General features: G+C 37.8%; 2 protein-coding genes across 3 annotated transcripts in view; one reads left to right on the forward strand and one right to left on the reverse strand.

Moving 5' to 3' along the window:
- The first annotated feature begins 754 nt into the window (after positions 1-754).
- On the forward strand, positions 755-21420 carry LOC139964101 (cytochrome P450 1A5-like). The gene is made up of 9 exons (XM_071965452.1): positions 755-761; positions 6872-7048; positions 9839-9932; positions 10437-10601; positions 12109-12317; positions 13303-13419; positions 13901-14140; positions 14917-15015; positions 15702-21420. Exons 1-9 carry the CDS (start codon positions 755-757, stop codon positions 15953-15955), a joined length of 1362 nt encoding a protein of 453 aa, XP_071821553.1. The 3' UTR covers positions 15956-21420.
- A 155-nt stretch (positions 21421-21575) lies between these two features.
- The window catches only part of LOC139963843 (coiled-coil domain-containing protein 180-like), a 39200-nt gene continuing 38695 nt past the window's right edge, over positions 21576-22080 (reverse strand). For both annotated transcript variants that reach the window (XM_071965040.1, XM_071965039.1), the window contains one exon: positions 21576-21798. In XM_071965040.1, coding sequence (XP_071821141.1) covers positions 21670-21798 — 129 coding nt within the window. In that variant the 3' untranslated portion in view covers positions 21576-21669. The remainder of the gene's footprint in view (positions 21799-22080) is intronic.

A 22080-nucleotide genomic window follows, 5' to 3' on the forward strand; every position in this document is an offset into this window, starting at 1 on the left:
TTAACACTTTGAGGGAGTTTGCATGTTCTTGATTATTCCTTATTTAGTGCAAGAATCATATTGTTTTTACTGTGGAGGTCAAAGGCTCTTTTAGACCAACAATGGTCAAATCCTGAAGAGCATGTAAACACTAAAATTCTACACACAAAAAAGGTTCAAACATGGTAGGTAAATGTACATCCACTTCAGTTAATAATACATGATCCTTTTGCTTTCTGTGGAGGTGAAAGTGAACACTTTGTAAACAATGTAAAAAGTAAAGCTTGAACAAAATTCTTACTTGGGATGTGGATGCACCTTCTGTGCACAGTTTATAAAATATATGAAATATGGCAATGAATGATTAAGCCTATTTGGTTTTCTGGTTTGTTAATTGCTAATGTCTAGCCATGAAGGATATGACTGCATGTTCATGTCCCACTCCCCATTTCCCTCTCACCTTTCACCTCTAGTTTAGGTGGTTGGTACTTTATCATCTTAAACTGTACAGGTGGTTGGTATCATATTGCATTGAACTAAGGGTGGTTAAAACCTTATTGTATTATGTTGTTGGGGTTGTTGGTACCTCATTGCAATAAACTATAAAGGGTGATTGATATACATAAAACATTTAAGGTGGTTGGTACCTCATTACAATTACATGTAAGGTGGTTGGCATCTCAATGTATGTAACTGTTAGGGTGGTTGGTACTTCAGTGCATCCATTTGTAAGGTACCTCAGTTCATATTACTGTAAGGATGGTTGCATATAACTATGGCTGGTACTCCAGTGCAAATTACTGTAAGGTTGGTTTGTACCTCAGTGCATACACAGATGGTTGGCAATATACTGATGGATAGAACTGACTACAAACTTGAATTTTTAAACAAAAGAGAGAGGGAGGAAGTCAGATAAGCAGAAGGGTTTGGGTCTTTCAAAGTTATTTTTTTGATGCTATGATTGGGCCAGATTGGACATTGGAAATTCTATTTCATCTTCAAATTTCTGCTTTTTCTTCCTTTTATGGTTTCGATGATAATCGTAACCTTTGCATTCATGTTGGCTTATGTGTGTGTGTTTGTGACGCCGAGCTTGTAAACACGATATCTGAAGAAGGGAAGGTCGGACCAATTCCGTATTTGTTGTGTAAAAGTACCACATTGAGTACAAGAAGCCTATAGTTTTTGTGGAGGTCAAAGGTCATTTGGGATCACCAGGGGTCAAATTGTGAAAACATTGTAAACACGATATCTCAAAAGGGAAGCTTGGGCAGACCTCATATTTGGTGTGTACAAACTACCACATTGAGTTGAAGAAACCTATTGTTTTGACATAGGACAAAGGTCATTTGGGGTCAACAGCGGTCAAATTTTGAAAACCTTGTAAACATGATATCTCAACATTGGAAGCTTGGGCAGATCTCATACTTGGTATGAAGGTGTATAACATTGAGTAAAAGAAGCCTTTTGATTTTGGTGGAGACCAAAGGTCATTTGAAGTCAACAAACGCCAATCATTTATTTCTCCCCTCTTATCTGTCTCTCTACACTAACGCACCTTCCTACAAGTAATATCGCAAGGGAAGCTTGGACAGTAGCATATTTGGTATGTAATTGTACCACTTTGAGTATAAGAAGCCTAATATGTGCAGAGGTCATAGTTGTTTGAGTTCACTAGGGGTCAAATTGTGAAAACTATGTTTAACACAATATTTCAACAAGGACAGATGTCATATTTAGTATGTTGATGTATCACATTTAGTACAAGAAGCCTGTTGTTGAGGTCAATGGTCATTTCAAGACAGCCTATGTCATTGTGAATTTATTGTTTGTTACATCACACTGCTTTTCACTGTATTACTAAGATCAAGTATGTTGTACACCCTCACTATACATTATGTCAGATTCATGAAAGAAAACTGCTCATGTTACATCATTGAAACCACAATGCAATTTTGCATTTTGGTTCAACTATGTCCTGAAAACCATGATATCGTTTATTGAAAATTTGGCTCTGTACCAACACTTAAGGTTAGGGTACAAAATTCATATTTCTGGAAAATTTTATGACGTGTCAACCAACAGGTTGATTATTCCTCGGCATTTTGACTTCCTGTATTCAAATTTCTACTATTTTTGGAAAGTCTTGACTCCCTTTATCTCAATTTTTTGACAGTGTAAAAAGATTTGAGGGATTAGATTGAAATTCAAGGGCGTAGGAACCGGGGGGCTGGTGAAAAATATGGGGGGCGGAAGTATCATTCCGCCCCCTCGCTTTGCAAGCCAAAAAAACCCTTTTTCATTTCTCAATAAATGATAACATCAGTAAGGAACTAACTGCCCTTAGTGCTCAGAACATTTTGGCAGAAAAAAATCTCATTGGAGCACCAAATTGCATCTGAGGCCACCTGGAAATGCAAAAAGACCCCCTCCCCTTAGACCCCTCCCCCAGGCCGGCCATCAGTCTTCAGCCCCCCCACCCCCCACTCAAAAGTACCTTCCTATACGCCACTGTTAAAATTACAACGTTTTGTGTTGAAAATTATCAAAAAATTTCAACTATCTCTTTCAACTATAGTGCATACTCTTATGGACATTTGAACTTTTTATATTTACTTTGAGAAAGTAAGAAAGTTATGTAAAAATTTGGACTTTTTGTGTCAAACTTTAAACTTCTTATCCCCAAAGATTGGCTAGTTTATTAAACAAAATGTCAACTCTTTTCTGAAACTTCGACTGTTCTAAAACTGTCCATTTGTTCCTAGCTATTTAGGGTGCCTGTTTATATCAAATTTCAAAGTTATGTTACGTTGTTTGGAGATGTTGTAATCTCAAAATTTGTACTTTTCATCTTATATGTATTTAATGTAATGGCTTTTAAATGAAATTGTGGATTTTCACTAGGAAATTTTCACAAATCCACAAAAGTTGTCATTGTTACATAAAAAAATGTTGACTTTCCATGTAACAATTTTCCACTTTGTGTCGAAATTTCACGAATTTTGAAAAACAGAAATTGACGGATTGTGAGGGGATATGAAAGAAAAGTTGATCGTCTTATTGCCCGGCATTCTGTTTGCTAATACACAGTTATGAATCATACGTTTAAGAATATCACTTTGTAGGACAAATAGCACCTTTTTCAACATTTACCAATGTCAGCAATTTTGCTTAAAACTTGAAATGCCATTCCCATTGCCAACCAAGCTAGGCCAAGTTGAGGTGTAAGCAATAATGAATCTTACATTTCATCTGAATTTCGTCACGTAAGTTTACTCAACACTTGTATTTAATTGACAGTCCTATCAGTTTTGGTAGTCTGTCCTTTTCTAGTAATATGAAACTCTCATTTCCCCTGAGACCTATCCCCCCCCCCCCCCGGAAGTTGGCATCACGAAGCCCCGGAATCTTAAATTTCATTCTGAATTTCGTCACGTAAGTTTACTCAACACTAACCCCCCCTGGAAGTTGGCATCAAGAAGCCCCGGCCATTTGGTGTGTATAGAATCATTAACTCAAATCTTCTTCCTGGAGACGTGACATCTACTATTACGTGGTAATAGCCACCTGTTGGTTTATTAATATTAGTATCAGGTGACTGCCAAATAACAATAACATCACATACACAATCTAGCTATTTATACTTCATTGTTATTCAGTAGGTTAACCTAATTATTCAGTAGGTTAACCTAACAATAGTGCCAAATTTGTGTTGGCCAGCTGTTATCATTGTGTACACCTGGTTACCCTGGGGAGTTTCCCTGCTTAGCTGTGAACGTGATGAGGTTCGATCACGAATGAGAGTTTTGTGATATCCTCTCTGGGTACTAATTACTCATCATAGATCAGGCATGCGTGTGAAAACTGTCTAAAATTGATGCATTTTACAACCCTACTGAGGAATAAGACACCCCTAAATATTATGGTAAGAGATATGTAGCCACGTTGCAAAGGAATGCTCAATAAGGAGAGTGAAAAATCTGGATTAATATGGAGACTATCGATACTGCAAGATATCAGAAAAATATTTGTAATGTTTGTCCTCTGTGAGGAAACCTGTGTTGGATGAGAGAAGGGAATAGGACTCGAGAAAAGGGAGGGTCTTGATAGCAAAACTATGTTTGCCCCTTTAAAAAGAGATGTATGTTAAAAATAGAAAATATTTGTCATAATTTCATTCATTTATGGGAGTATGAATGCAGTGGCGGAGCGTCCATACAGTCAGGGGGGGGGGGGCGGATGCCCCCCAACGGACTCAAATGGACTGCTGGCGCCCTTTCAGCTCTTTACCACTTTTTACTTATTCTAGATTATTGACTTTTTTTATTATGCTTTCATCTACCTATTGACATTTGTCACATTTTTTTGGTGTAATTTGGCTATGACACCTATTTATTCTTTGTTTATCTGCAATTTAGCCAGGCCCGGAAAGGGTCATTTTCCGGCGATCTAGGGAGTATCTTTACTCAAAAATTACGGAACACTTCGCGCCAACCCGTGGTGGCGCTCCGCTAAGATAGTGTCGGAAGCGCCCCTACAGATCATTCTCGACCCTCCTGACCAATACCCCTAGCTCTGCCACTGTATGAATGGATAGAATAAAAGTAGAAGGTTAAGTAGAGAGAAAGGACAGTGAGAGTTGGATATATATTGACTCATATGAAAAGTAAAGTTAAGTTTGTCAATATTTTATTGTGGCACGAAGTATGCACATGTTACACTGAGTGGTTTTACTTAGAATTCTTGTTTAAGGGGCTGTTAATCTCCTTTACCAATCTACTGGTTAAGTTGTGCTCCAGCTTGTATTCCCTTTTCTCTGTGATGACGTCTTGCTAAAGAAAATTATGACTAAAGCTTTTGTTTTTACACCAAATGTGAGAAATCCAGGAAGATATCCTAAATATGACTTGTTAAAACTTCAGCTTGGGGGTCTTTAGTTTTGCAATCCTATTTTGGAGTGATGCTCCAGTAGGTGTGGCTAAATTTATAGGCTTGTTGAACAGTGGCGGAGCTAGGGGTATTGGTCAGGGGGGGGGGGGAGAATGTTCTGTAGGGGCCAGGCGCGTAGCCAGATATTTGCCAAGGGAGGGGCGAAACTGTAGATTCGGCATTGCAAACTATCTAAGCGTAGGGTCACCATGGTTGGCGCGAAGCGTACAAGAAAATTTTGGCTGAAAATGCCTCCCAGATTGCTGGAAATGGCACTTCCCAGGCCTTGTTAGTTGCATCTTAGCATTTTCTCCTTTGAAAATACTAGCGATATCATAAAAACATTAAAAAAAATATGCTCAAGGGGGGGCGTCTGCCCCTTTGCCCCCCCCTTGGCTATGCGCCTGGTAGGGGTGCATTCGACACTATCTAAGCGGAGCGCCACCACAGGTTGGCGCGGAGCGTAGAGAAATGTTTTGAGTAATGATACTCCCTAGATCGCCGGAAATGACCCTTTCCGGGCCTTGCTAATTTTCAGACAAACAAAGAATAAATAGGTGTCATCGCCATTTTGTCAGAAAATTACACCAACAAAATGTGACAAATGTCAATAGTAGATGAGAGCGTAATAAAAAAGTCAATAATCGCGAATAAGTAAAAAGCTGAAAAGGGCGCCAGCAGTCCATTTGATGCCCCCCCTCCCTGACAATATGGACGCTCTGCCACTGTTGTCGAACAAACACAAGCGGCTGTTCTAAGTTAAAAACTAATCACTTTTGATGATTAAAATTGGCTTATGTATTTGTTGTAATATACTTACATATTTTATCCATATTTAATAGAAATACCTTCAGTATTCTGTATTTAATTTGCATAAGAAGATGGTGCTGACAATTTTATAGCTAAAGTATATTTTGAGGAGACAGCTTTTTGCTGACACAACAGATCCAAGTTTAATCAGACATGACCTGGGATTGTTTACTGCCAGTTTAGTGTCAGGCATCAGATGACAGGACAGACATTGTCAGCTGTTGAAGAATTTGTTGAAGAGACTTGAGGTTTGCTGACTTTACTTAGTATATATAAACTGGTAATATCAGATTTGGGTTCTATTGTTTTCTTCTCACCGACTGGCAAACTGTATCCTGGAACAACCCGCACTTCAATATACTGTTGAAAGGTAAGTTGATTTATCAATTGTGCAAAAGTTCTTCTCTTTAAAGCCTAAAAGCTGTTGTCATGAGCTTAGATGGCACTGACATATTTGATATAACAAAGTCTTGATTTGAGTGACAAATGTCTTCTTAATTTTGGCCTTTTCTTGAATTTATGTGTGTTTAAAAGATTTACAAAAATCAAGAAGAAAGAATAACAGCAAAAGATTATGGAAGGAACCTCAAATAAAATGTAAAAAACATTTGCCAGGAATTTCTATGCATACTAAAGTACTTATCATTGGAAAATTAAGTCGACCAGAATAGAGCTATCGTGTGTGTATTCAAAAGCTTTACTGTTTGTTGCATATGCTGAAGGCTACTCAATACCTTTCATGGAGGGATCGAGGAAAGGGGGCAGATGGGTCCACATCCTGTTATAAATTGTCTTGAATACACTAAAAATTAGCTAAACATTGTGGAAAAATATAGCATTGCAAGCATACCTTACTTTTTATGCTATCTTAAGAATTGCTTAGTTGCTGGTGCTTCCAGTAGCTACCAATAGTTGTCTCATAGTCTGCCAAGAAATCCTGGATCTGGTTACAGCCTTAATGTTGCTTTAGTTCAAAGAATACAAGGGGAAAAAAGACAAGACTAAAAAAACACACATAAAAAAACAACACTTTAATATATGGTATTTATTATTGTTTATTATTAAATTATATTATTGAAGCAGTAATTTATACAGTGATACAGGACTAATATTAAAGTCAGTCGGTTATTTTCAATATTTTTTCCTGAAACAGAATTTTCATCTGATCCTCCACATATCGTCTTCCTGAAACTGGGTCGAAGATATGGAGATATCTTCTCAATCAAAATTGGTCAGAGGTGGACGGTAGTCTTGAACAGTGTCAGGGCTACAAGACAAGCTCTTCTGAAACAACCAATTACATTTGCAGGCCGACCTGATCTTTCTTCATGTGAGTGAGATGTTTTGTATTTAAAAGGAAGAAACATGCCCAAAGGTATTGATTTAGGTTGCTAGGTATGAAGTAAGGCACAGGGGAAGGGGTGGTATCCTTGCTCCACGATGGCAGTTAACATCAACAACTTTTACCCTCAAAAGGAGAGTAGGCAGGGCTCAAGAAAAGCCTTGCCAAAAATTCTGCAATATACATTTCATTGGAATTCTCAAGTTGCAGGTAACCTCTGGAGTGGTGGGCTGTAAGATATCAGAAAAGCTACCCATTATTAATCGTTGAAGCATCTGGGGCACATGAAGGGTAATTATGTTATCCAAAGATTAATATTAATTTTGGATATCTGTTTGTTTCTTCTTAATTGTGCCTTTCAATTTGTATTTCTACCTAAAGTTGAAGGTTTTATAGTTTTGTATGAGGCTAATGCCCCCTCACACAACTTTACAACTTATCCCCTGATCATTGGTGAACTTGTCACACCTGCATACCAAAGTGTGCACAATTCAAACAACCCCTCCTGGGGCACTACAGTGCACCACAACTACGTGTTCCCTGGGGGACTTCCAACAGGGTGCAGCCACAAACCAGGCGCACACAACTATATTAGGCGCACGCAACTATATTTACAAGTTTCCTCGCAAATCCCCTTTTATACACCGGGGTGAAGAGAGGCAATAGATATAAAGTGCCTTGCCAAAGGACACAGCGTAATGATCTGGCTAGGACTCGAACCAGCAAACCTTACACCACAAGTCCACTGCTTTAACCACTTGACCACAATGCTCTACTGGTTCTTTGACTGAAAAAAAATCTGCACAATTAGTGCTCTTTGGAAGTGGAAATTAGTGCTACTATGTTCTTCACACAAACATTTAATTTACCATTCCTTATTATGTTTGGAAATAACTTGGAGATTCAAACTAACCAGCAAAGTACTATTGAAAACTTCTAGCAATTTTGAACAATGGTAAAATTTGGGATTAATACGAAAAATGAAAACCCTGCCTCATCTACTGATGATGAACAGTCCTACCTCCTTAACCCTACAGTACCTCATCTACTGATTGTGGGCAGTCCTACCTCCTCCTTAACCCTACCACATCTACTGATGGTGAATAGACCTACCTCCCACTTAACCCTACTTCATTTACTGATGGTGAATAGACCTACCTCCCATTAAACCCCACTTCATCTACTGATTGTGGACAGTCCTACCTCCCACTTAACCCTACCTCATCTACTGATGGTGGAAAGTCCTACCTCCCACTTAACCCTACCTCATCTACTGATGGTGAATAGACCTACCTCCCACTTAACCCTACTTCATCTACTGATTGTGGACAGTCCTACCTCCTCCGTAACCCTACCTCATCTACTGATGGTGAATAGACCTACCTCCCACTTAACCCTACTTCATCTACTGATTGTGGACAGTCCTACCTCCTCCTTAACCCTTCCTCATCTACTGATGGTGAATAGACCTACCTCCCACTTAACCCTACTTCATCTACTGATTGTGGACAGTCCTACCTCCTCCTTAACCCTTCCTCATCTACTGATGGTGAATAGACCTACCTCCCACTTAACCCTACTTCATCTACTGATTGTGGACAGTCCTACCTAATCCTTAACCCTTCCTCATCTGCTGATGGTGAATAGACCTACCTCCCACTTAACACTACTTCATCTACTGATTGTGGGCAGTCCTACCTCCTCCTTAACCCTACCACATCTACTGATGGTGAATAGACCTACCTCCCACTTAACCCTACTTCATTTACTGATGGTGAATAGACCTACCTCCCATTAAACCCCACTTCATCTACTGATTGTGGACAGTCCTACCTCCCACTTAACCCTACCTCATCTACTGATGGTGGAAAGTCCTACCTCCCACTTAACCCTACCTCATCTACTGATGGTGAATAGACCTACCTCCCACTTAACCCTACTTCATCTACTGATTGTGGACAGTCCTACCTCCTCCGTAACCCTACCTCATCTACTGATGGTGAATAGACCTACCTCCCACTTAACCCTACTTCATCTACTGATTGTGGACAGTCCTACCTCCTCCTTAACCCTTCCTCATCTACTGATGGTGAATAGACCTACCTCCCACTTAACCCTACTTCATCTACTGATTGTGGACAGTCCTACCTCCTCCTTAACCCTTCCTCATCTACTGATGGTGAATAGACCTACCTCCCACTTAACACTACTTCATCTACTGATTGTGGACAGTCCTACCTCCTCCTTAACCCTACCTCATCTACTGATGGTGAATAGACCTACCTCCCACTTAACCCTACTTCATCTACTGATTGTGGACAGTCCTACTTCCTCCTTAACCCTACCTCATCTACTGATGGTGGAAAGTCCTACCTCCCACTTAACCCTACCACATCTACTGATGGTGAATAGACCTACCTCCCACTTAACCCTACTTCATCTACTGATTGTGGACAGTCCTACCTCCTCCGTAACCCTACCTCATCTACTGATGGTGAATAGACCTACCTCCCACTTAACCCTACTTCATCTACTGATTGTGGACAGTCCTACCTCCTCCTTAACCCTTCCTCATCTGCTGATGGTGAATAGACCTCCCATTAAACCCCACTTCATCTACTGATTGTGGACAGTTTTACCTCCTCCTTAACCCTTCCTCATCTACTGATGGTGAATAGACCTACCTCCCACTTAACCCTACTTCATCTACTGATTGTGGACAGTCCTACTTCCTCCTTAACTCTACCTCATCTACTGTTGTGTCTTGTTTACTTGCAGTTGAGCTTCTCTCTGGAGGAGGAAAGAGTATTGCTCTTTCTGATTATTCTGTTACTTGGGCCCAGAATAGGAAGCTTCTGCATACATCTCTTAGGTAATTAGTCATTCTACTTATTAATTCTGAATAACCTCTTTGTAGCTACATTTTGTTTAATAAGTGCACTTGACTGATGTCACAGTTTTGTTGTAAAATGCAAGTTTAGTCTAATTTCTGTACTTTTATTTTCTTCTAATTTGCATAACAGTCTACCTCAGTATAATCTGGCCAAAAATAAATCTTTCCCCAGTAAATTTCAGATGGTATCAACTTTATTTAAATGCACTCCATAACCTATACCCATACGTATGTCTTTTTTTGCCAATATTTGTATAGAATATAACTGTTATGAACAAAATTATGCAGCAGAGTGAATATCAATTCTCTTCTAAATGCCTTCTTTTAATCCCTTCCTTTAATTTGTTCAACACCAAACATTTCTACTCCCTTGCCTATACACATACTTATTAATACTGCAATTCTTGACAGTCTGAATGTAACCAATCCTGCAATTTCATCACTATTTGAAAAATCATGAAGGTTTAACATTCATTTTTACAGGAACTTAATCACTGGTGATAAAAAAAGGTTTGAAAGTTTCATCCTTGGGTTTACTCCAGAACTATCATCAGTCCTTGATGAAACCAAGGGAGAGCCATTTGATCCTAAAGAACTAATATGTCAGCTGGTCTACAGTACACTAGGAAAATTATGTTTTGGAGTAAGGTAAGCATAGGGTTTGTATAATACTTAAATGTTTAATATGTTAATTAGTATACCATATATTTTTGTTTGGAGTAAGGTAAGCACAGGGCCACTATTACTCAAATTAATATGTTTAATATGTCTGCTAATTAAAGTATGCTTTGGAGTAAGGGTAAGCATGAGGCCACTATGACATTTAAGTGGTTATTGTGTCAGCTAGTCTTCAGTACAGAAGGAAGAGAATGCTTTGGAGTAAGAGTAAGTATGAGGCCACTATAACATTTAAGTGGTTATTGTGTCAGCTAGTCTTCAGTACAGTATGCTTTGGAGTAAGGGTAAATATGAGGCCACTATAACATTTAAGTGGTTATTGTGTCAGCTAGTCTTCAGTACAGAAGGAAGAGTATGATTTGGAGTAAGGGTAAGTGTGAGGCCATTATAACATTTAAGTGGTTATTGTGTCAGCTAGTCTTCAGTACAGTAGGTAGAGTATGCTTTGGAGTAAGGGTAAGTATGAGGCCACTATAACATTTAAGTGGTTATTGTGTCAGCTAGTCTTCAGTACAGTAGGAAGAGTATGCTTTGGAGTAAGGGTAAGTATGAGGCCACTATAACATTTAAGTGGTTATTGTGTCAGCTAGTCTTCAGTACAGTAGGAAGAGTATGCTTTGGAGTAAGGGTAAAATATGAGGCCACTATAACATTTAAGTGGTTATTGTGTCAGCTAGTCTTCAGTACAGTAGGAAGAGTATGCTTTGGAGTAAGGGTAAAATATGAGGCCACTATAACATTTAAGTGGTTATTGTGTCAGCTAGTCTTCAGTACAGTAGGAAGAGTATGCTTTGGAGTAAGGGTAAGTATGAGGCCACTATAACATTTAAGTGGTTATTGTGTCAGCTAGTCTTCAGTACAGTAGGAAGAGTAAGGTCTGGAGTAAGGGTAAGTATGAGGCCACTATAACATTTAAGTGGTTATTGTGTCAGCTAGTCTTCAGTACAGTAGGAAGAGTATGCTTTGGAGTAAGGGTAAGTATGAGGCCACTATAACATTTAATTGGTTATTGTGTCAGCTAGTCTTCAGTACGGTAGGAAAATTATGCTTTGGAGTCAGATAAGTATAGAGACATATTCACCCTTGAATATTGTGCATTGGAATGTTTATTTATATTAAAGTGTAAGAAGCATTGCCTGGACAATGAGTATTTATTGTAGACCACTGCACTGGTAAGAAATAGAGGAAAAAAAGAGAGGTGAAACTTGTACAAAAATGTAACTTGCAACCTACAGTTGAAGAGATTATGAGTACCTCATGTAATTGGCAATGATTGCTCACCCTGCCCCCCCTCCCCCATGGAACTATTTAAGCCAAGTTTATATGAAAAGGTTGAAATTGTGAACATGTTTAGAGGATGGTTATGTCAATTTAGTCCTCTTATACTACCAAGCAAGTATTAATAATACCCTGCCCCCCTCCTCCACCCTTAAAGATGATAAAACAATTTTAGTATTGGTTTTCCTATTTGATTTAGTTATGCTTTTAATGATCCCAAACTGGTGGAGACAATGAAAGGAGGACAGGCGTTTCTTGCTCTGGTAGGCAACGGTCTCCCTACCGACTTCTTCCCAAGTTTCTCCTGGATTCCATTCGAGAGAGTCAACAGCTTACTCAGTTTTTGCGACAAGAACTTTACAAGAGTTAGAAAAGCCATTGATGTGCATCGTCAGACATCGATACCAGGTAATAGGAAATAATAATAATAATAATAAAATATATAGATATATATATATATATATATATATATATATATATACATACATATATATTATATATATATATATATATATATATATATATATTTATATATATATATATATATATATATATATACATACATATATATTATATATATATATATATATATATTTATATATATATATATATATATATATGTATATATGTATATATAATATATATATAAAATATATAAAATAATATATATGTCTGCTGTACTGAATATTTAATGGTATTGTTACAAATATATCAGATTAATTCCAAATAATGGATGTCTGCTACAGACCTTCCATCAGTGTTCTATCTCACAAATAGGAGGAAAAGATTTGGAGAATTGGACAAAATCCAACGTACAAATTAATAGCTATATCAAACAATAAAATACTGTATAGAAACATTGAAGAATAACATATATTGCCTCTTCAATAATAAAGGGTATACACATTCATTCTTGCACTGCTATTAACACTGCAGGACACAATGGGCCTATATTAGGCATTTGTTTGCTGCAAAAAGTGGTAGATTTGCTCAACATTCCTAAGGCAGTTAAACAAGAGAGTCACAGCTATTTCTCATTGTAATTTAGAAACAACACTAGAAATCAAATTTATGCATGGGAGATAAGAAGATGAAATTGGGAGAGCTCGAGACTTGCCTTAAAAACTGAGAGACTCCCAGGTTAACCAGGAGAGTCGAAGATTTACTGGGAGATTTGGCATGTCTGCTGCTAAATATTAATACTTAATGTTACCAATAAATACTACATGGTGATAACAGGTGGTTAAGGCTATGTATTGAGTACATAGTTAATGATACAAGTATCATTTACTAATGCGATATCAGACTTTCTTTTATGATACTGACCACAGTTTATACATCCGTTTCTATTTGTTTTATTGCCAATTTAACTGAAAAATTCTACATTTTGCAGGCAAAGTAAGAGATTTCATTGATGTTATGTTGGAAGCTCAGGCAGATACAAAAGAGACTGGTGTGGAATCTATATCTGATGATTTCATAGCAACAGCAGTTACTGACATTCATGGAGGTTAGTTGACGAAAAAGGAAAATATGAATGGCACCTTATTTGAAGAAATACCTGATGCATCATTAATGTGTTGAAGATGGAGATCAAACAGGATTATAAGAGAAATAAGGTAGAAATTGCAAAAGGACTTGAATATCTTCAAGTTTAAAAGGAACTGATTGCATTTTTGGCACTACCAAACTGTCACCAGTTTTACAAATCATTCGAAGTTTCACCCAAGATGCGAATGCAATTATATGATGGTTAAATTTAAATTTTGTTCATAATGTGAATAAAACTAGTCCAGCTACTATACAGAGTCATATAGTATTACACAAACTACAGGTCTTTCAGAGCTGCGTGTCTCAGTGAGAAAACAGGTGATCATGATACTTGCGTGTTGTTTCTAGTAGTTATGGACCTTGCCCTAATAGGCCTATATAGTAGTTCTTTGCAGTTACAATGGTTGATTTTGCGGTGTGTTTCATGCCTTTTTCTGCAGGTGGTACTGACACTACTATTGTAACTCTCTACTGGACCTTAGCATTAATGGTCGAGTTTCCTCATGTTCAAGACAAAATTGCAGAACTGGCCGATGAGGTCATCGGGCGGGAACGCCTACCGACATTGGCTGACCGAGATCGATTAGCATACGTTGTTGCTACAGTGCATGAAGTACTGAGGTATAGCACTAAATTACCTCTGTGTGTACCTCATTCTACAACCAAGGATACAACATTAGGTAAGTTGTAATCAAGTCCTAAGTGTTTTTTTACTTACTTTTACCTCTTGTTCCTTTGACTACCAGATGACACTGACTACTGTAGTCTACCTATTACTACTACTGGAGTACATTTGTTGACTGCTAGAGCACTGATATTTATACTATAGTGTTACGTAATGAACAGTATGTAGTACACTTATTGAATACTAGATATACAACGACTAAGAGAGTACATCTGTTAACTACTTTATTCCATCTGTTAAATTCCTACTGACAACCAGGGTACATATGTAAACTACTAGATGAAACCTATAGATACTGCAGTACACCTATTGATTACTAGATTATACCTATGGAATACTAGATTACACCCATTGACTACTTAATGCACCTATTGTCTACTACCCTTTTGTTGTTGAAAATGGGCAAAATTTGTAATAACAAACTGACTTGTTATTGAAAAGAAGAAAGGGTGTCCCTTAAAAATGTTTCAGATACTTTATTGCACAGAGGGTTCATATTGTTTGAATGTTTTGATGTAACTTTGTTGTGTTCCCTCAAATATCAAAACCACTTCTCCCACTGCCCTTTGAACTTTGTGCTTCAATCCCCCTCCCCCACCAATTTCAACCCTCTCCTTTGTAAGTCTGCATGAGTTTGTCAACTCTTTTGAGTGAGTCAGAAAGACATGTTCCTGTATTCCGGTTAATATTTGAGGTCGGTTGATGAGAAAGCCTGTCCATCAACCTATTTATGTGGTGGAAACATGCAAGTTTTGTTGTGTTTACTTTCAGATGGTTACTTCATTCCAAAGGATACCATGGTCATGATTAATATCTGGGCCATGCACAGAGATGAAAAGTATTGGAAAGATCCCTACAACTTTAAACCAGGTGAGAGTTCCAACTTCAACTAGTTACCAATTGTCTACAATACTTCCATGTAGGAGGGTTTCTGTGGTCAAGAATTCATAGTTGTATTATATTACAACATTATTCATCCTTCAGTCATAAATGTCATCAGTTAAAGTGTTTGCATTTTGTGTGTTGGAGAAAACTAGCTGACAGGATAGAAGACATGTTAGCCATTCCTGGCACTGTACAATGGCCACAGAGAAGACTTAACCACCAGATGCTGGCCAATGAGTCATAACTTCTTCATTCATTGAGGATTTGATATTCAATTTCCCACCCTTCTCTCAGAGGGGATAACATGCGCTGAAGTTACCGTACCAACCGGTCCAATTTATCATTGTAATGATATTTATGTAAAAACCCAATCAGTCTTGCTAAGATGTCTAGAAAGCTGTTTCAATGTGTCCTTTTGGTCTAGAGAACACAGATTAATGTCAGTGCTGTACGGTGACTATTTTTCAGCCTTTAAAGTATATATGAGAAAATTACTGACAAACTTATTATTATATGTATGAGGGGAGGATATATAACATAATAGTTGCATCAAAAATGAAAACCTTTACTTTTGATATGTAGACCTAGCTTTTTTCTCTTTGTCAGAAAATCAATTTGATGCAACATGTTGCAACGTAATTGCTATCATGATCTCACATTTTCTCCTGTAGAGCATTTCCTCGACGACTCTGGCACAGTCCGTCAGCATCCCGAGAGCTTCATGCCCTTCTCCACGGGCCGTAGAGTTTGCATCGGAGAGTCGATGGTGAAGGGAGAACTATTTCTAATCTTGACATGGCTCTTTCAACATTACAAGTTTTCAAAAGTACCAGGAACAGAGCACCAGTCATACATTGAACATGGACAGGTCTTGGTAGCCAATGAAGTGAAGCCTTATAAGATTGTTGCAACGAAAAGGTTCTAACCAAATCATTTTCAAGATATCAAATGAAGACTCTATACTTAGATTCAAACAACTATTGTACATTACATATAACAGCAATGTCATCAACAGACATATTACACAGCACATATATCATTGTATCAAACAATATAATAATATATATATAATAATATTTTCATTTAAAAAAAGATAGTTGTACTCTTCACAGTACACACATTAGTATTAGTACTTGTAACAAATCAATCTTCCAGTACCACTTCAAATGTGCCCATGTGTGATGCAGACCTTCCTCTCTGCGGCCTTCAGTGGAACATATGGGGGGCGTTGTGGTCAAGTGGTTAAGGCAGTGGACTTGTGATCTAAGGATTACAGGTTCGAGCCCTTGCCAGGTCATTACGTTGTGTCCTTGGGCAAGGCACTTTATCTCCTTTGCCTCTCTTCACCCAGGTGTATAAATGGGGACTTGTGAGGTGACTTGTAAATATAGTTGGGTGCGCCGGTTTGTGGCTGCACCCTATGGGAAGTCCCCCAGGGGGACACGTGGTTGTGGTGCACTGTGGTTTCCCAGGAGAGATTGTTTGAATTGTGCACACTTTGGTGTGTAGGTGTGACAAGTTACCAAGAACAGGTTAAGAACAGTGCGGCGAGACTTTATTGTAAGTTTCGCTATATAAGAACTGTTAATTATTATTATTATTGCCCAAAGGGAATTTATTACAGTTTTTTAGAAATTTTACCGCAAGATTTAGCCAAGGAGAAGCTTGTCTCAGTGTACAAGAAGTTACATTGCTTGAGAAAGCTATGTAAGTAGAGTTGTGTATGTGTAAGGTAGGGTCACTAATCCTGGAGCTATTGGAAGAGACACAAAGCATTTATTTCAGCTTGAAAACTAATAGGTTTCATAGTAAACAAAGAAAAAAAAAACATAATTCCTGCTAGTTAATAGGAACGAATAGGAATTTTTGTATATATTATAAAATAAGGAACCTTCAAATATTTGGCAGTTTGAAGCAATCTAGTCTCACCAATCTGTTAAGTGTTCAGAAGAGAAATTGCAAACTAAACCTAACATACTGATCAACAGAATGATTGCTAACATACTGTAACGGTCCCAATTACACTGGCGGATCCAAGGGGGGCCAACGGGGGCCATGGCCCCCCCAAAGGTGAGCCAAAAAGTGTTTCCGAACATCCGCTGAATCATATGATTGGAAATTAAAAAAATCGAGAGGCATAGCAGTGGTAGACTAGTCTAAACCTTTACGTTTTCTGGTTTAAAATTAAATGTATGAGCATGAGGGAGGATTTACAGTTTATCACCATTTTGCAATTACAGACTGGTTGTAAGAAATTTATAACCTATGAAAAATAAAAAGTTTTGAGAAAGATGATCCCAACTTTGTTTTATAAATATTTTAGAAAATTACACCTGGGAAAGAATTTTTTTGAAGTAAATTAACATCACCATTGTACACTTTTGTCGCACCAAATTGCATCTGAGGCAGCGGCTTAACGCCTATGGGCTTGGATGGGGCAAACCCAGGGGCCCCCGACCAAAGGGGGCCCCCACTACACTGATGTACAGAACTTAGAAGAGGGGTACCCTTTTTTTCTTTTTTTTTTGAAACGGCACGTTTTCGTTGGAAAAGAAACTATAAACGAGACAACGGACATATTTTTCTGTGTGACCTTAGTACCTACTCAAAGCTGTTATCGGCTGTGGTCCTATTTATTACACTTCCAGTCACAGTGGCGACTGCAGAAAGATCATTCTCCAAGTTGAAGCTAATCAAGACTTACCTACGTTCAACCATTTCTCAAGATCGGCTGGATTCGCTGGCTATCCTTTCCATCGAGAGCGAGGAGGCATGGTCACTTGATATAGATGGACTAATCGATATATTTGCTGACAAGAAGGCCAGGCTCAGTAAATTCAAGCTCTAGCCTTTCCAAGTTCTTGGGAACTTGGATACCATTTGTCCACAGGAGTTACGCCGCGGGTGGAAATATACATGTTGATGTTAGTTGGACATTGGTCGTCTGGTCTTATTGTCCTTTCAATCTCTTAATGTATTCTAGCTTTGCAACAAATTTTTTCATGTTCCCAGTATGACAGACAAGGCGGACCAAAAATGTGTCTATGAATGCAGATTTCCCCAAAATCTCAGTCGATAAAATCACCACGAAATGTGCCATATACGGCTTAGATTACACCAGAGAGCTTGTAGAACCCCAGAGCTTCCAGGGCCCTAAGGCGGGCCCTGGAACCACGCCTTTGGGACTTCGCGCTCCGCGCTCGTGATGTGCGCTCCGCGCACATCGGTTGATTCTCCGCAGCAGCCAGGGGGCCCTTCCTTCCCTGGACCCAGGGGCACCCAGACTCATCGTTACGCCGCTGATCTGAGGGCATTCAGCAATAGAAAATTTTCCACCCCCTCCCGTTAGACCCCTCCCCCATATCACTCTAACACCACTTTGGCCCCTCCCAAACAAAGGCCCTGGATCCGCCAGTGCCCAATTATAGTTCAATTCTACAATATGAGGGCAATCCAGAGAGCAGCATATCTCTTCGCATGCAAACAGTGAATGAACAAATTAATTTTTTCCCGGGGGTCTGTGAGACACAAGAGTTGACCCTGGGACACCTTCCATGAAGTTTGCAGAAAATTGGCCCAGCCGCTTAGGAGGAGTTTTTCTGACACAGTATTGTGCTAAAAATATACATTTGACCTAAAAAGTTATAGCAAAAACTTGAATTTTGACTAAATTTGACCGCTGACCTATGGTTCCGGAGGTCTGCAAGACACAAGGGTTCATCCTGGGTTACCTTCTTAACAAGTTTGAAGAGAATCAGCACAGCCATTTAAAGAGGAGTTTTTGACACAAAATTGTGCAGAAAATATACTGTTGACCTTTAACCATGTGACCTTTGCTGTCAGTTACCATGGCAACCACACAATTTGATAGTGCTTAACATTTCCATTATACCCTGCGTAGGTTTGATGTCAATTCAATGTTTCCCTTGGAGTTATAGCCAAATCTAAATTTTCACCAAATTTGACCTTTGATTTTTGGTTCCAGTGGCCTGTGAGACACAACGGTTCACCTTGGGGTACCTTCCCATCAAGTCGGAAGAAAATTGGCCATGCCATTTGGACTTACTGACACAAAATTGGACACACACACGTAAATACTCGCACTTGTTTTGACCCCTTCCTCATCACAGACTTCCGGTCACCCTGGGGTATCCCACCATACCTGTTGCTGTGGCAACTGACATAACTGTATATGGCCGGACTGGGAAAGGAACTACAATATCTCGTCCTCCCTCTAGGATATGATGAGATAATGGTGTTGGTCTAGAAATGTAATTTTTCATTAGAGATTTTGTAATACTTGAATGTCCAAGCAGCAAAACATATAAACAAATACAGAAAGATTATTGCTTAAAAGTCTTTGTAATCTGTGTTATTATCCAATATAACCTGTGCTATTATCCAATATCACCTATTATCCAATATAACCCATGTTATTCTCCAATATAAGCCGTGATATTTTCCAATATAACCTGTGTTATTATCCAATACCACCAGTTAGTATCCAATACCACCCGTTATTTCCAATATAACCTGTGTTATTTTCCAATATAACCTGTGTTATTATCCAATATAATCTTGTGTTACTATCCAATATCAGCTGTTATTATCCAATATAACCTGTGTTAATTTCCAATATGACCTGTGTTATTATCCAATATTACCTGTGTTAATATACAATACCACCTGTTATTTCCAATATAACCCATGTTATTATCCAATATAACCTGTGTTATTTTCCAATATAACCTGTGTTAGTATCCAATACCACCTGTTATTTCCAATATAACCTGTTATTATCCAATATAACCAATGCTATTTTCTTATATGACCCGGGTTATTATCCATATAACCTGTGTTATTATCCAACGCCACCTGTTATTTCCAATATTACCCATGTTATTATCCAATTCAACCAGTGTTATTATCTGACATAATCTGCATTTGTAGCACTTGTCATACTTCACTTTCAATATTAACAGAAGATTTGGTCGTTAATTTGTGTAGAACTTATAACCTGTGCAGCTGCTACTAACCTTTGTGTACTACTTGAAAACTATGTTACAATCATTATTACCCAGTATCTTCAGTCTGTTGTAAATATTATGAAGTGAAACTATTTGTTATAATCGCTTGTAAGTTTAGACCCTTGTCTTCTAAAGATAGTCAATATTTTTTTTCTCCAAATTTTAACAACTGACAAAACGTTTCCAGATCCTTGGAGGATCTAGTACCCTCCAATTTGATCCCAGATATTGAGAGGGGTTACTTTCAGACATTTAAGGTGTCTCAGTGAGGTATAAAGATAATCAGAAGGATACTTTGATCATATTGTTGTCCATCTTGGCTATTTCTAGCACATTTCAGCAGCAACATTGACCTATAGCCTCTTGAATCAGTAGATCCAATAATCCATTATGACAACAGACAACCTGCTTCTTTCAAGGTACATTAATGGATCATTTAATAGGAGGAAGGTAGAAAATAAACTGATGATTTCCTTACACACTATAACACAAACACACAAGGAAGATTCTGGAATCAAAATTTGGTTTTCAATTCTTAATCAGTATGTTAGGTTATCATCACACAAGTTTATACAGAAATTATTTTACATTGTAAATAGCAATCCATTTACATTAAAGTTGACTTATCTTATATACACAAAGTTAAAAAGGTCTCAATATTATAATCTCTTCTTTTACACTTCAAGGTGATATTAGAAAGCACAATTACAACTGGCAGTTTGGGGTTTATGGATGGAATGGTTTCATTAAAAGTACATTGATAAACAAAGATTTATATAAATGCTGTATACAATTATAAATATATCCAGGGGAGCAAACCATAAGGTAGAACATAGATTGTACACTCTGATCTTGGTCCATGTCTTTACAGCACCTTATAAAATCAGCAAACCTTGTTTTTTGCCATGTATGTGGATAGGATTTCTTGTGCGATGAAGTTCTAGAGTTTATCATCTGCATTAATTTCTTCAATCAAATTTACAATCTGGCGATACATTAGTTGTATGTTTTACACTTGAATACTGAGAAATCAAAGATATTGGAATGTTTGGGCTGTTTTGAACTCTCTATCATATGGGCATTAACAACATACTAAGATCAGTTTCTACTATATGAAAAGCACGCAGAAGAAGTATAAAGACCATATTTAGCATATATATTGAAGCCACAAATAAATAGAGATCTAAGTTCTGATGGCACTCAGTGAGACTGTGAAATATCTGACAAGAGTTTCAATTCAAGCTTGTCTCTGACTGTTTGGATATTATAAACAGAATGTAACATTCAATTCTTCAGCATCAAATGTGTAATATTATTTTATATTCAGAACTCTTATATATATATATATATATATATATAAATAACTCTTAGATATAAACAAATAACACTTTGTTATATCAATTACTCTCAAATTTAACCCCACCTTACCGGCAAACCTATACCAAGCTCAGAAAGTGAAAAAAGAAAAATGTTGTAATCTTTTGTCAATCAAAATTAAAGATGTCAACACAGGTTAAATCAGTTTGAATTTCTTTAATTCACTTTTTTTGAAAATGATATAAAGCCTTCAATCAGTTTTAAGATAGAGTGTAGCTATTATGAGGAGCATTTCTCAGTAGAGTTTCTTGACTCGGTCAACAGACTCTTGCCAACTCTCCGACCACCGTTTATCTGCACTGATTTGCTCCTGCTTCTTCCTGTCAATGTCAGCTATTTGCGTATCAAATTCATTCAGGTATTTCTGTCAAACAAACACGGAAATGTCAGGTGTAAACATAGTGTTTATTTTATATCACAAAAGCACACGATAACCTCCTTTATGACTTAAAATTCACACTCTGAAATGGCAAAATATATTTAGTTTTGAGATTTTAAGTGTGATCAATTCAAGTCTCGCTAGTATCTCTTTGTTGAGTGACTTCATGCATCGTTGCAGGATATAACTAACATGAAAGGTATTATTATTCGGTATCATACATGGTATTGACTTATTAAGGTCTTACTTGGAAACAACAACTGACCA

This window comes from Apostichopus japonicus, chromosome 22 (genome assembly GCF_037975245.1).
Source record: "Apostichopus japonicus isolate 1M-3 chromosome 22, ASM3797524v1, whole genome shotgun sequence".
NCBI lineage: Eukaryota > Metazoa > Echinodermata > Holothuroidea > Aspidochirotida > Stichopodidae > Apostichopus > Apostichopus japonicus.